This window comes from Pinus tabuliformis, chromosome J (assembly GCF_031772625.1).
Source record: "Pinus tabuliformis cultivar Carrire ecotype Pingquan chromosome J, CPIR1, whole genome shotgun sequence".
Lineage (NCBI taxonomy): Eukaryota > Viridiplantae > Streptophyta > Pinopsida > Pinales > Pinaceae > Pinus > Pinus tabuliformis.
In genome coordinates, this window is record NC_142295.1 from 81,048,757 (window position 1) to 81,064,000 (window position 15,244).

General features: G+C 38.7%; 1 protein-coding gene across 2 annotated transcripts in view; it reads left to right on the plus strand.

Moving 5' to 3' along the window:
- LOC149225609 (tRNA (guanine-N-7) methyltransferase) overlaps positions 1-15,244 on the plus strand; it is a 69,649-nt gene that overhangs the window by 21,713 nt on the left and 32,692 nt on the right. Inside the window, exon 2 of one of the 2 annotated variants that reach the window (XM_089377202.1) lies at positions 11,329-11,483. The exons of the other annotated variant lie outside the window; for it this stretch is intronic. Coding sequence (XP_089233328.1) covers positions 11,329-11,384 — 56 coding nt within the window. The 3' untranslated portion in view covers positions 11,385-11,483. Of the gene's footprint in view, positions 1-11,328; positions 11,484-15,244 lie in introns of those variants that run through there. 2 annotated transcript variants of the gene reach the window in all.

Below are 15,244 nucleotides of genomic sequence, written 5' to 3' on the forward strand. Positions count from 1 at the left end.
AAGTTCAAGGCTAGGTTTGTTGCTCGATGCTTCTCTTAAAAGGAAGGTGTGGACTATGATGAGATATTTGCACCAATTGCTTGATATACCACCATTCGTTTGATCATTGCCCTTGCTGCTTCTCAAGGATGGAATTTACATCAGATGGATGTCAAGACCGCCTTCTTGCATGGTTCACTTAAGGAGGAAGTCTATGTAGAACAACTCGAGGGGTTCGAAGTTCAAGATCGAAAGGCACATGTATGTAGGTTGAAGAAAGCCCTCTATGGGTTGAAGCAAGCTCCCCGGGCTTGGTATGAGAGGATCGACAACTATTTGATGATGCTCGGTTTTACAAGAAGTGAAGCTGATCCAAACCTTTACTTCAAGGTTGAAAATGATAGACCTCTCATCTTGGTACTTTATGTGGACGATCTCTTTCTAACAGGTGCAGACCCTCTTATTTATCAATGTAAGAGGGAGTTGGCTTCGAAATTTGAGATGGACCTAGGATTGATGCACTACTTCCTAGGCTTGGAGGTCTGGCAAAAGCCAAGTGAGATTTTTCTTTCTCAAGGAAAATACATTGTGAAACTACTTGAAAGATTTGGGATGGTGGATTGTATGTCCGAGACTAATTCGATGGAACTCAACTTCAAGAAGCTATGCAAAAGTGCTGTTGGGCCTGATTTGGGAAATCTTTCTGAGTATTGTCAACTCGTGGGTGCCCTGATGTTCTTGGTGAAATCCTGTCCGGACACATGCTTTGCAGTGAATACATTAAGTCAATTTATTTTCGAGCCTCATCACATACATTGGATTGCTGCCAAGAATCTCTTGAGATATCTCCGGGGCACAATCACCTAAGGGTTGAGATCCATTGCCGGGAATTTGAGGCTCCATGGTTATTCTAATGCTGACTAGGCTGGCAGTGTGGTGGATCGTAAGAGCACATCAGGATGTTGCTTCTCACTAGGTTCTACTTCGATATCCTGGATGAGTAGGAAGTAGAAATCAGTTGCTTTGAGCACTGTCGAGGCCAAATAAATTGCTGCTAGTATGGCCTCTTGTGAAGTTGTTTGGTTGAGGAAGCTCTTTAGTGAGCTGTTTGGGCATGTGCTGGATACCACCGCGATCTACTGCAACAACCAAAGTGGTATTCGTCTTTCTAAGAATCCTGTCTTTCATGACCGCTCCAAGCATATTGATATTAGGTAACACTTTATTCAGGATATGGTACAACGGGGAGCAATGAGGCTCCATCACATTGGGACTGATGAACAGGTCACATATATTCTTACAAAGCCCTCGGGGAAGGTCAAATTCTTAACCTTCCGTGAATGATTTGGAGTCGTGGAAAGACCCTCTTATGAGGGTCCCGTTTGAGTTGGATATTGAGCTTTAGGAGCTCGAGGGGGCTGGGGTACTTTTTGGAGCTATGAGCGACCATAGGGTGAGTTGTTCACCTTCCCCTAATGGTGTGCTGTGTGCAGGGTGAGTGGTTCACCTTCCCCTAGTGGTGCGTTGTGTACAAGGTGAGTGGTGATACCCCATGATGGTTGATATATGCATATGATGAGTGGTTCACCTTCCTTTGTGATACCCCATGATGGTTGATATATGCATAGGATGAGTGTTTCACCCTCTCCTATGGCATATGAGCAGGATGAGTGGTTCACCTTCTCCTGCCAATACATCCTACCCATGCACTTCGGGGCTCATGGGAAGTACCTCTCATTTGACTAATGAGTTGGGAAATGAGGATAGGGACCATATCACTACTGATGGACACATTGTGTACTGCCGTACTCCCATGCTAGGATGTTTGATATTGATCTAGGATCAATTGAGATTGACTTTAGATCAGTGGAGAGTGGCAAGGTCTTGTGACTCACTCTCGATCATTTCTTCTTCATTATTTCTTCATGGTTTAGCAGAGTAGAGCAGAGTAGGGATGACAAAGATGGTACAGATTGACAGATGGTTTGGTAGGTGGATTTCTCCCTAGTTGAGAGGGAGTGTTAAAATTGGCAACTAGGGCCAAACTCCACCTTGGATAGCTCATATGATGGAGATGATATTTTTATTGGATTCCTCTTTCTGAGAGGTGCAAGATTGATCTAAAGATCATCTCATTCTAACAAGCAGAAATGGAACTATGAATTTATTTCTTCTATGGACAAATTGTCAAGGTCGGCTCTAGTCAAATGTAGGCTTATGAAGCCTAGCATATGTGTCTCTTTACCCTCAACGTTGTGTATAAATAGGAGAGAGATTTTCCTCATTTGGACACCATCACTCAACACATATTTCTCTCTCCTCTCCTTATTGGTTTGTACAACAAAGGAGCAACTCTTCTTATTCTCACGTTGACTTGGGTTGACCGAAAATTACAGGTAGAAAATCGCAGAATTGTTTTGGGCTATTTCTAGGGACGTTGACCAGTGTTGACCGAGGGTCAAATCACCTCCTTTGACTATGATTTTCAGGCAGATAATCCGATCTTTTGAGGTCACATCTTTTGGCATGAAAACGGAGGAATTTGGAGCAAGTTGACCTGCGTTGACCGCATTGTCGACTCTACTGTTTCTCGAGTCAAGGCTTATTCCTGTCAAAAGTAGAAAGGTTTGGTGGGCTTAGGCTTCTGTCTTATGGCTCTCGCCCTTGGCGTAAGACTGGCTCTGGATTGACTCATGCATCTAGTTCCTCAACTTCACTCGATTTGCCTGTGCTCCTCACATGATGAATCGACGTATGTAAGCTTTGTCATTGCATCCAGTGTTATAGGAACCAACCCTCCCTGTGTTCTGTCTAGGTAAGCCCTGTCCTGGTAACATTGAAGTCAGCGTTGACCAAGTTTGACCGAGAATTTCAGGACTGTTTTGGGTTGATTTTCGCTGTCTTTGGAGGCGGAGTTGATTGGGTTTGACTGAGCTCATTTGGAGGAGATTTTCTGTTGGTTTGACCAGCGTTGAATTTCTGGTTAGGGCATCTCGTTGGCTGCTACTTGGCTGGACTATTTTGATAGTGATTAGGCAAGTAAATTTTGTATGATGTACTCTCTCTGCTGAACTTTGGAAGAATAATAAGAAGATTTGATCAAAGGTTTCCCCAGCATCCGCCAAATATTGTGTCCTCTTGTCTTGGCTTGTCTTCTGCTTATTGTTTATGTTCTATTTGCATTTAGTATCAATGTTTATGTGATTGCTAATTTGGAAATTGATATTGGGCTAATACAAAAAATTGAAGTAAATTGCTGTAAAGCATAGAACATACCATTATTATCTAAAATTAACAATATGCGAACCATCATCTCCCTGCCAAGCCTTACTTTGAGGACGCTTGTTCTCCAATTGCTGATGGGAGGGCGGTATTAAATCCCCATTTAAATTTTTTCCTTGTTTCATGGAATATCTACTATAGATGGGGAACCATAATCCATTATTTATGCACCTTGATTGAGGGTTGCACCCTTGTTAGCCAATGAATCTGCCTCTTTTTGTGTTGCTTCTTTATGTAATAAAACTCAATTTTCAAACTTTTGGGATTGCCTCTGGAGTTTGATAATCATTGGAGAAAGATCATTTTCTGAAGAGTCGTTTGCTTTGATAATTTGTTGGATTACCAACATGGAATCCTCGTAAACTGCCAAATGCGAGATCTTTTTAGCAATTGCCACCTCTAAACCTTGCTAAAGAGCGAGAGTCTCTGCTTGGTTATTGGTAGCTCTGCCTAATCCCCAAGTAATTTGTGTCTCAATTTCTTCCTTTGGGCTAAATATTACCCCTCCCGCTCCAGCCTCCCCTTCTTATAATACAACTTGTTTCAATAGAAACCAATCTAGTTTTCTTTGCTTGAACTAAGTTGAAACACTCCTTGCAAGACCCCTCATCTGCTTCTCTTATTCTTTGCGCACTTTTGGAGCCCTATTTCCTAGCACATTCGACCTCAATCTATGCGCATAGGCTGCTCTTATTAATTAGGAATTACCTCCTAATTCCTAGCGCAATTCCCAAGAGAAAATAACCTCTACCAATTTGTGTAGAAAGTTCTCTTACACACTCTTCCTCTCACAAGCTCACACACACACAAACTTGTGCTCTCTATTGCCTTGCCTTCCCAACTCATGCTCACAAAACAATGATCAATTTTGTGTCTTCGTCCTCCTTATAACCTTTTTGTATAGGCTAAATTTGGCAAGTTTTATTTCTGGAAATTGAACTAGTGTTTGATGAGTTAACTGAGTCTAACTGACTCATGTAATTCATGTTGCCTCAATTTAGAACTTGAGACTCACACATGTCAATTTCCAAAACTAACTCGTACTAGGAGACAACAATTGAGTCTTCCACTCTAGCGCATCAGTCGAACTGCTTCATGAACTGTCATAACTTATAGGAATTTGTCCTAAATATTAAGAACTTGTGCATGCTAACGAAAACCGCTTCTTGGTCTCTTTGACTGAGGCACAAGTAAAAGGACCTTTCTCGCTACTATTTTCAACACCCTTTTGATCAATATAATGATCTGGCTTATTGTGTATCCTTTGTGACCCCATGATGCTTCAGACTCCTCCAATCTAGTGGTGTGATCGACCTTCTCATTTTGAATAATAGATCCTCTCAAGTTTCAACTCATGATAGAAAGGGGCTTTGTACCTTGGGCCAACAATAGCAACAACATCAAACATAGGCTGGTAGAATGGATTGTTCTTGGCAATGCTAAGAGAAATGTCATTCCATAGAAAACACCTACCCACTAGCTTGTTAGCTTCTTCCTTCTCCCTTCTTTTATGCACTAGGTGTGGTTCTAGGAACAAAAAGTGATGAGGTAGATTAGGGGCTGGCCATTGTGAAAGGTGATGCTGAAGAATCACTCTCACTTCTCCCCACTCCTCCCCTTGCAACTTGACTTGTCACAATTGCCTTGTTCTGTTTGGTTGCCTCCTTATCTTGCAGTGCTTTGATGGCAATACAAATGATTACTTGCATTTGGGCAAACTCATATATCATGTCCCAAAATTTGTGCAAGGTGGAATTCCATTTGGGAGATTCCCCCTGTCATATGCTTCCCACGTAACTTGCAATTCAAATTTTGTCTATTGAACCCCCGTTTGGGTGCCATATTTTCACTCAGGGTCCAAATTTCTTAGCATTTTTAGTCTTCAATGTAATGATTGAACCTAGGGCACAAAAAAAATTGAACAAGTAAAAGTAAACATTTTAAAAATCAAAACACAAAAAAATTGCATTAAAAAGCAAATCTAAAATTTACACGAGTGGTAGAACTACTACAGTCCAAAAAAAATCAAGGAAAAGGAAGGAAAATTGATAGGCATGCAAACCCTATAAAAAATTTGTAAAAATAAAGAATAACCGTGTATATATCTGCAAATTGCCAAATACACCAGTGGCTGTGGGAAGTTGGCAACTGGTTGGGAAATTGTCTCCACTCAATAAATCAATAATGGCAAAAAAACACTATCGTCCTAGCATAATGATGAAAAACAAACGGGTAAATGAAACCCCAAGAAAAATATGAAAATAACAAAAGAAAAGGGCAGAAATTGATGCCCATACCTGTAAGTGTGCCCACGATTGCAGGAAATTGATCCCCACTCAAAAAAATCACGGTGATGGCCAAAAGAAATGGTGTTCTCCTCCTCCTTGGCTCAAGGACCCCTCTTCTCCTCCTCCTCTGTTCTCCAAATGCCGCTTGCTCTTTGTAAAATGAGGAAAAAAAAAGTGAAAAATTGACCTAAATGATATAGTTTTAAAAACTGGAACTGGGTTTCAAACCGACTGTTTACCTAATAGTGATTCGAACCGGATCAAACCGGATTCAGTAAACCATAATTGGAAAAAATACATAAAAGAATTAATTTTAATGAAAAAATATTATACTTTTTATTTTTATTTTTATTTATTTATTATTTTTTTTCCTCGGTACTAATCACATCAAGAAATATTTGCTAATGCGTTTCGAACCAACCACTGTGGTTCATCATCGGGACAAGATGAAGAATTAGATCACGGCAACGGGTTAAATAGAGAGACAAACCATTCCAACGACTATAAGGAAACGATTACTTTTAACTGGGTCAAAAAATAGGTGAAGAATTAATTTTTCATAATTTAAATTAAGTCAAACATATATATCTATTAATACTATTTTCTTTTGACTAAACTAAGAAAAATTAATCTTCAAATTGTAATATATATATATATATATATATATATATATATAGATTCAAAATTAACTTTTGACTAGACTAAGAATTAGGAGAAAATTAATTTTCTTTTATGATTTAATATATATATATATATATTTTGAATCTATGATTATAATTTATATATTTATATATATATATTTATTCATTTATATTACAGTTTGAAGATTATTTTTTCTTAGTTTAGTCAAAAGAAAAATAATATTAATATTTAGTTATATATGTCTGACTTAATTTAAATTATGAAAAATTAATTCTTTACCTATTTTTTGACCCAGTCAAAAGTAGCCATTTCCTTATAGCTGTTTCTTTATAGCCGTTGGAATGGTCTGTCTATCTATTTAACCCACTGCCACGATCTAATTCTTCATCTTGTCCTGATGATGAACCACACTGGTTGGTTCGAAACGCGTCGGCAAATATTTTTTGATGTGATTAGTACCAATTCTTTATTTTTATTTTTATAATCTAGATATTGATCACAAAAGCCTAAACTCGGAAAAAAACATTTTTAAGATTACAAACCGTGATTCCAAACCATTAGAGATAAAATATGGAAAGTCTTCTCATCTGTATACCATGCAAGGTTGCACATATCAAAATGGCACTGAGTGCAATACATATCAATGATATCATTGACAAAATACATAACCAATGAGGCTTTAAATGGCCTCTAGAGTCCCAAAACAATGCTACAACGAGGCTCTAAATGGCCTCCTGAGTCCAAAAACAATGCTACAACTCAAGCTACTAGGCCACTAGCCTACTACAAATCACTGATCAACATGATCACTCATCAAACTCATCACCACTACTACACATGGGATCATCACCAGGAGCTACATAAACATCATCTAGCTCAGAGTTTGAGGACTCCTCAAACTCCTCTCCAGCCTCAATAGTAGTACTAGTAGTAGCATGAGCAACATCACTAGGCCTAGCAGAACTAGAAGCATGAGTTCGCCGAGCTGCACGACTATTGCTTCCCTCACAAGTCACCATGTGCCATGCTTGGTCTTGTTGGTTCACTTCCTTCAGCTCTTGGTTCAACTACCAGATCTGCATTGGGATCAACACCCCCAACTCTACTAGACAACTCCAAACTAGCTCCAAGATGACAAAGAACCTCCAAACTTGTTGTTGTTGCTCCAAAACTCAATGTTGTTGTAGAACTGTCCAAGCTCTCATATGCACACAAACACTAGAAATCAAATGTGTGAGGCAAATAGGAGCTTAGGCATCCTTTTTATAAGCTTAGGGGGCCAGATTTAGAATGGAATCTACCATGGTTTGCTAAAAACCACCTCCAAAAACCACCTGGGAGTTCCATCAACATGCCGAACCATGTGGCTTTCTAGCCGACCAGTTTTTTACAAAAATCGGCTGGTCAGGTACAAAACCGGCCGATTTGGTATCCATTTGGTTCTGACTAACCAACCAATCAGATTTGTTGGGCCGGTTTGATATCTAGAGAGCTAACCAACTGGTTTGACCGATTTTCGGTTTGACTGGACCGGTTTTTAAAACTAGGCCTAAATCGCCCCTTGTGCAAATTTTTCACGATGTTTCTGAAAAATTGTGATTTTTTTGGGTGTCAAAATTCAGTGATTTTTTCCTGCTGAAAAAGTTATCATGATGAAAACATTGCGATTCTTCACGATTCAGTGTGCTAAGCTGTGCCTTCGGCTGTACACTTCTGGTATTACAAATGAAACTTCTATTCTAAATGCAGATACATGACCAGGGTATTTTAGCAAACTCAAGGGATCACCTACTGATGTGAATGTGTTAAGAATCTGTAGTTTTAACAAATGAAGTCAGCTGAATGCTGGCAAAACTCCCATCATATGCCCTTCTGCATCTATAGATACTAGATAGTGTCAACAAATGAACTCAGCTGAATGCTGGCAGTGCCTTCTGTTGTACACTTGTGATATTTTATATGAAACTTCTATTCTAAATGCAGATACATGACCAGGTTATTTTAGCAAACTCAAGGGATCACCTACTGATGTGAATGTGTTAAGAATCTGTAGTTTTAACAAATGAAGTCAGCTGAATGCTGGCAAAACTCCCATCATATGCCCTTCTGCATCTATAGATAGTCAAGTTACCATAATGGACTTGCCGATACAAAAGTTCAGGTCACTTGTTCATTTTGCCTCTGGAGTGTATGCAGTTATTGACATGGAGTTCTGTTTCAAGTGAAACTTGCTGACTTAAACACCATACAACACTAAGAAGTGCCACTGTTCCCAGATTAGGTAAAAATGTAGACAGGTTTGGATATCCGGGTTATTGCATAGTACCTTAGCCGTTTTCCAATTAATGTAATTATGTAAGTTAACAGAATGAGCAAGTTTATCCATGCAGATCATTGCCAAATAAATTGAACAAGGTATAACATTTTTTTGGCCAAAAGAAGAAATGGCATCTAAAAGAAATAAAAAAATTGAATTGAAGGCAATTTTATGTATACTGTCTATAGGAATATAGCAAATATGTTGTGTTGGGTGGATGGCTCAACTTATTGTTCAACTGGACAGTAAGTTTTTCAATGCCGATACTAGAACCAGAAAACAAAACAACCAGAAGGTAAAGACATGACTATAGGCATATATCTTGGCATTGGCTTACACTATTTGCTAGACTGGGATTTTGTTTTGCTATTGAAACTTGATGAATAAACAAAATTTGTATCAACTACCTACCATTTTAGTATCTTTTATACTTATTTTTTTGTAATTAGAGGAATCTGCAACGGGGCCAGTCTCGTTCTTGTGTGACATGGGGTCGATTCCAACTGCTACCATTATAACCTCTAGGTGAACCACACCACCCCCAGCATGTGGCCCACAGATAAACTCGGGGGATTTGAACTTGGAACCTCTTGGAAGATAATACTTCATTTTCACGGCCATTACCAATTGAGCTGCTCGGGGCTAGTATCTTTTATACTTATTATTTTTTTTTAACAAAAACTAGAAAAATTTATTATAAGATAACAACTCTGACCAAAGTGATCAGGGACAAGTGCAGTGAAAGAGACAACCAGTGTCCTGCCTCTGAGGGGAGATTAAGCAAAGTATTCTTCTTCCTACTAGACCATAAAAGTCCCAATGTGACCAAAACCAATGTTTTAAAAACCGGAACGGGTGACCGGACCGGTCCACCTCATGAACCGGTTGAACCGGGGCTGGTCAGGTCTAAACGAACTGGTTTAAAAAAAAATACATTAAATAATTATTTTTAAATGAAAAAAACTATTTTTAAGATTTGAAACCATGATTCCAAGCCAATAGAAACAAATATGCAAGGTTTTCTCATCTATATACCATGTAAAGGTGAATATATCAAAATGGCATCGAGTGCAATACATATTCGCAACAAAATACATAATCAATGAGGCTCTAAATGACCTCTAGAGTCCGAAAACAATGCTCTAAGCTATGGGGTCACTGAACTACTACAAGTCTACATATCAGTGATCAACACCATGATCACTCCTCATCATGATCAAACTCATCACCACTACTAGACAAGAGATCATCAACATGAGCTACACAAATAATATGGCTCTGAGTTTGAGGACTCCTAAACTCCTCTACAACTTTAGTAGTAGTAGCAAAAATAGACATCAAAACTACAAATCACTGATCAACATGGTCACTCATGAAACTCTTCGTTGATTCAACGCTATTAGAAATACATAAACATCATCAACAAGAGATACATAAACATCATCTAGCTCAAAGTTTTCAGACTTGGATTGCTCAAACTTATAACATGATAGAAATTGAAAAGGTTTAACATGCCTAACCAATGATTCTGTTTTGAGTGAAGAGTTCATGTCCTCAACCTTATAATGTGGTAGAGAAAGATTAGCATGCCTAACCAGTGGTTTTCCTTTGAGTGAAGGGTGCATTCTTGTTAAGGGCATGGTAGAGGAGTTCAACAACCAATACCACTAACATCAACAAAGTTCAACAATCAATGCCACCACGATCAAGGTTTTTAAAGGGCTTCATGCTCTTGATCAAATGCCAATCTCATACCCTCACGCATGATAGAATCAAATGGAAACATTGCAAACCCAAAAACCATGAAATCCTGAAAACTGTTAACTCTGCTGAATTTTGAGTGAAATCTAAAATTCTAGTCTCTCCATATGAAATCCAATGAGGTCGAAACCACTCTCAAACATCCTGAGTCATTTTCATCCTTTTACTTTAAGAATTTAACATTACCATTAATTGCCAACATTGTTAGGGTTGAGATATGTCAGGAAAATGAGAGGGTAGGCATGTTTTTCTTGGAGGGACTATTTTTGGGGGAAAACAACCCCAAAATTCCCTCAAAACAGCTTCAAAACTCACAAAAATGCATTCTGTGGGGTTTATAGTTGCCTTGGAAAAATACCGGCCAGTTACATCCTAAACCGGCCAGTTAGGACCGGTTTGTCCACTTTTTTCGCGAAATGGAGGGTCAAACCGGGTTTTTCTGCCGGTTTGACCCGGTGAGCTAGCTAACCGGCCGGTTTGACCGGTTATTGGTTCAGAGTGGCCGATTTTTAAAACACTGATCAAAACACGTGTCTATGGAATGTCTTGATAATGCTCATGTCCATAAATTATTAATTGCCCCAATTTTTTATATGTGCCAAGATTGGCTTGTGTCTCCATCTTTTTGTTGTTGGCACGTAGGACATTGAATCATGCAGCGATTCAAAATGTCCTTTGAGGGTCCTAATTCGAAAGAGAACGTGAACCATCTTATTGTTCTTTGGAGTTTTACCATGAATCATATGCCTGATGATAATTATGGAATCCCCAAATACCAACAACTTTGATGTGCCAATGACAAACCTTGGAGCAGGGCGTATGCTTTTGCCTGGAAGTTTTCATGTGGCCAAGGCTGCATGCAAAACTATGTTCTAGGCTTTCTCTGGGCAAGAAATAAGGCCCCTCGCACCTGCCATCCTTTTTGTATCTTTTATTTTTTAACATGCTATGCTTTATATTTCAGTGGTTCTATATGCTGTTTCATACAAGCTGATTTTTATATGTATGTTTTGTTACTTCATTTCACCCAATAGTGGTATTTTTCCTTCCATGAAACAGTGGATGTTGAAATGGTGTGGGATTTGCCATATGTGACATGGTATACCACCTCTTGAAAGGTGATGGGTGCTCAATACCTCCATTTAAGGAAGCATCTTTGAGAGTTTCCAGTGTCCATTTATGATCTGTTATCCAAGGCACCAGTTTCTGAAAGTAAACCCACAGCATCCTCACACATTACCCTTTGGAAGTTATCAGTTGCTGCCTCAAAATAAATTGATCATTCCAAGCGCTTCACCCATCCAAGTCATCCTCATTTTGATATATATATATATATATATATATATAGACCGATGAAGGGAATATGGTGGCTGTGAGCTGCATCTTTTTCACCTTTAGATTGTCCTATATTATGTAATATTTCAACAAGGCCATTTTTCACCTCTTAAATTTTTGTGAGAAAAACTGATTGGTAGACCTACAAGCACTTTCTAGAGCTAATTATTAGAAGTGGAAATGCTTGAAGGCACTATAAATTGCGTAGTTACAAAACTTGGCTTCGTGGAAAATTTATCTGTTAATTTTCTAGTGTTCTATGCTTTGTAAAATCACTTATTCCAATTCTTCTTAAATTAGCAATCACTTTTCAAATAAATTCAATCTTCCAATTAAAGTAAGCACTTGTAGAGAAAACAGTAATTCAAATACAATAGAAGACAACCAAGAACATTTTTTTTTTTCAGGAAAAAAGCTGTATATATTGAATTATATAAGTCAAAAAATTTCGGTACATACTGAGATTTGAGTATATAGACAGACCAGCTGAGACATTTCAGCGAGATAGCAACATAGAGAGATACAAAAAAATACTGGACAAAACTGTTTTTGGAATCCCATAAATATTCTAAGACAGTAGAAAAAGTAGAGAGATAGTTCCTTTTGACAGGAAATTCAGATTGGAGGCAAAAACAAAAAAGAACATACCAGATGTATCGACACTATATGCCGGGCATTTTGAAGGGATGTGGGCAGTATGTAATGAAATCCACAGAAATGCTCAGGTGCCACATACCTGGAGAGGATTGCAAACCTTTTTTAGAAAGTTCATCTGCCTCCAAATTTTGCAGGCGCTTGATGTGTGTTATAGGGAAGCGAGATGGATTCCAGAGAACAGCAATTCTGTTCATCTATCCCATAAGAGAGTCACTATTTATAGAAAGTTTTCCAGTAACATGCTCTATAATGACTTTAGAGTCCTCATAAATCTGTATTGAGCTAATTCCCAAAAAGGTGCAGAAGATGAGAAGTCCATGGAGGGCCATTGCCTCAGCTCGGTTGTTCGTTCCCAGTGCACCATTCCAGTAGATATAGTAATGCAGATCCTTTGCTATGTGTATATATACTCCGCAGCCACATACGCCGTTCTTTGATGCACCATCGAAGTGTGCCCGAGGAATGGAGAGATTGTTTGATGCTGTAATATGCTGATATTTTGGATGGGGATGAGAAACCGGAAGGATAGTTGAATAAAAAGGAATAATTTTATCATATATGAGTCCAAAGTCCTCCCTTCCATTTTCAATTTTTTTTTTGTTTCTCCATTTCCAGACAAACCAGAAAACTAAAAGTGGAATAAATCTCCATTCGATTTTCTGGGAGCTCCACCATTTAAAGGCATCCGTTATGGAGGGGGGAGAGAAGACAGCAAAGCCGAAATGAGACGCCAGCCGGTTCCAAAGATTCCAGGTGATATGACATTTTAGAAACATATGATAATTGTCTTCTGTATCAGCAAAACAAATAGAACAAATCGCTGGCCCTTGCCAGTTTCTTTTTTGCGAATTAGTCCAAGTGAGGTTTCTATCATGAAAAACTAGGCATGCAAATAATGTGATCTTGAGAGGAACACCAGTTTTCCAGAAGGTCACGGGGAAAATTCCACGGGAGGCATCCATGTGATTTTCTATCATGGAGAGATAAATATCTTTTACCAGAACATTTGACTTTCCATCCTTTATCTGTAGGACAATGCTATCATTCTCTTCTGATTTGAAAAAACCCGCAAGTTTCATGTCCCAAATTATCTTATTCCATATATCAGTTAGAGAAGCATCCAGCCCCAACTCAATTGCTGATTTCCAAGTAGGAATGGATCCCTGCCATCCATGTATTAACTGTGCCCAATAGAACAAGCCTTTCTGATGAAGGAACGTGAGGAGTTGTTGAGGGAAAGGGGAGTCTGTCTGTACTCTCGAAGATAGGATCGAAACCAATTAATATGCTATTGCCAGATTGTAATTTCCATATCAGTCTCTTCAAGAAGAATTGAGATTCCTTTTTAAAACTTCTCCATATGGCCGATCCTTGGTTTCTTCCAAAACATCTGATCCTGTACCAATATGAAATGTCTTTGTTCCCGAGATACTTTGCTATCATTGCAGTGCTCCAAAGATTGTTCCCAAAGACAGCTCTCCACAAAGATTTGACAAGAAGGGCCATACCGAAACATCGAAGGTGCATGATGCCCCACCCCCCCCCCCCCCCATTTTCTTTGGGAGGGTTAAGTTTTTTAGATTTGTGAGATGATATTTTCTCTTTTCTTTATTCCCTCCTCAGATAAAACTGGCCATCAAACTGTTTAATCTGTTTATGATTGCTGAAGGTAAATAATATAATTGAGCCCAATAGACTGATAATTGAGTAAGCACAGCTTGGGAAAGGATCAATCTGCCCGCCAAAGATAGGCATCTATATTCCCATCCCGAAATCAGCTTATAAAATTTATTGGTGATCCATGTCTAGTCGGATATGGAATATGCCAAGGGCTTAAGATTGAAACCAAGATATTTCATACCCTCCTTTATAGGAACAGCCTGAATCCTGAACAACTGAGAAATGTATTCCATATCATTCAAATCGACATTTCCATAATGAAAAAAAGATTTTCCTTCATTTATGCATAAACCTGTTGCTTTTTGGAAGGAGCCTAAAAGCTCGTGCAGAATGTTCCAATATTGTCGACAGAGCATAGCAAAGAGAAGGATATCGTCTACGAAAAGGTTATGAGAAATAAGGCATCCCCTGGAAACATCAAGCGGGCCAATGCTCCCCATGTCCATAGCTTTTTTTAGGTGAAGACTTAGAGTATCCATAACCAATATGAATAACAAGGGAGACAGGGAGCAGCCTTGTCGAAGCCCTCTTTCAGCCGAGAAGAAAGTAGTTGGGCTTCCATTAATGAGAATGGCAAAGTTCACACCTTCCACGCATGCCATTATCCATCTAGTACATAGTTCGTTTAGTTCGATCTTTATGAGAAGACATCTCAAGTAGCTCCAATCTATGCAATTGTAGGCTTTCCTGAGATCTATTTTAAGGATGGCTGCTGCTAGCTTTTTTGTGTGCATGGAGTGTAGGGCTTCTTGAGCTATAGCAACCACGTCTATAATATCCCTGCCATTCAGAAAACCATGTTGTTCTTTTGAGATATATCTAGAAAGCTTTCCACGGATTCTTTCAGCAATTAATTTTGAGATGATTTTGTATAAAGTGTTGCATAAAGATATAGGTCTGTAATCAGCAAAATATTGGGAGTCCCTTTTTTTTGGGATCAAAGCTATGTAGGTAGAAGTAAAGATATGATTAATCTTGCCCTTTTTCCTTGTTTCTTCCACCATTCCTAAAATTTCATCTTTCATCATGTCAAAGAAATAGATGAAAATATCAATGGTCCAACTGTCAGGACCAGGGCACTTGTCTTTTTTGAAGGACTTCAAGACAGTTAATAATTCATCCTCCGTTACAGCTGCAAAAATTCTTTCGTTATCTTCTTCATCAAACATCACAGGAAAAAGTTCAATACCCCACTTGATGTCGGATATCTCTCTGGTGTCCTCCTTTTTATATGCCGATTTAAAATGCTTTACTGCTTCTTTGGATATGTCCTGTGAGTGCATAGTACTGCCATCCTCGCATT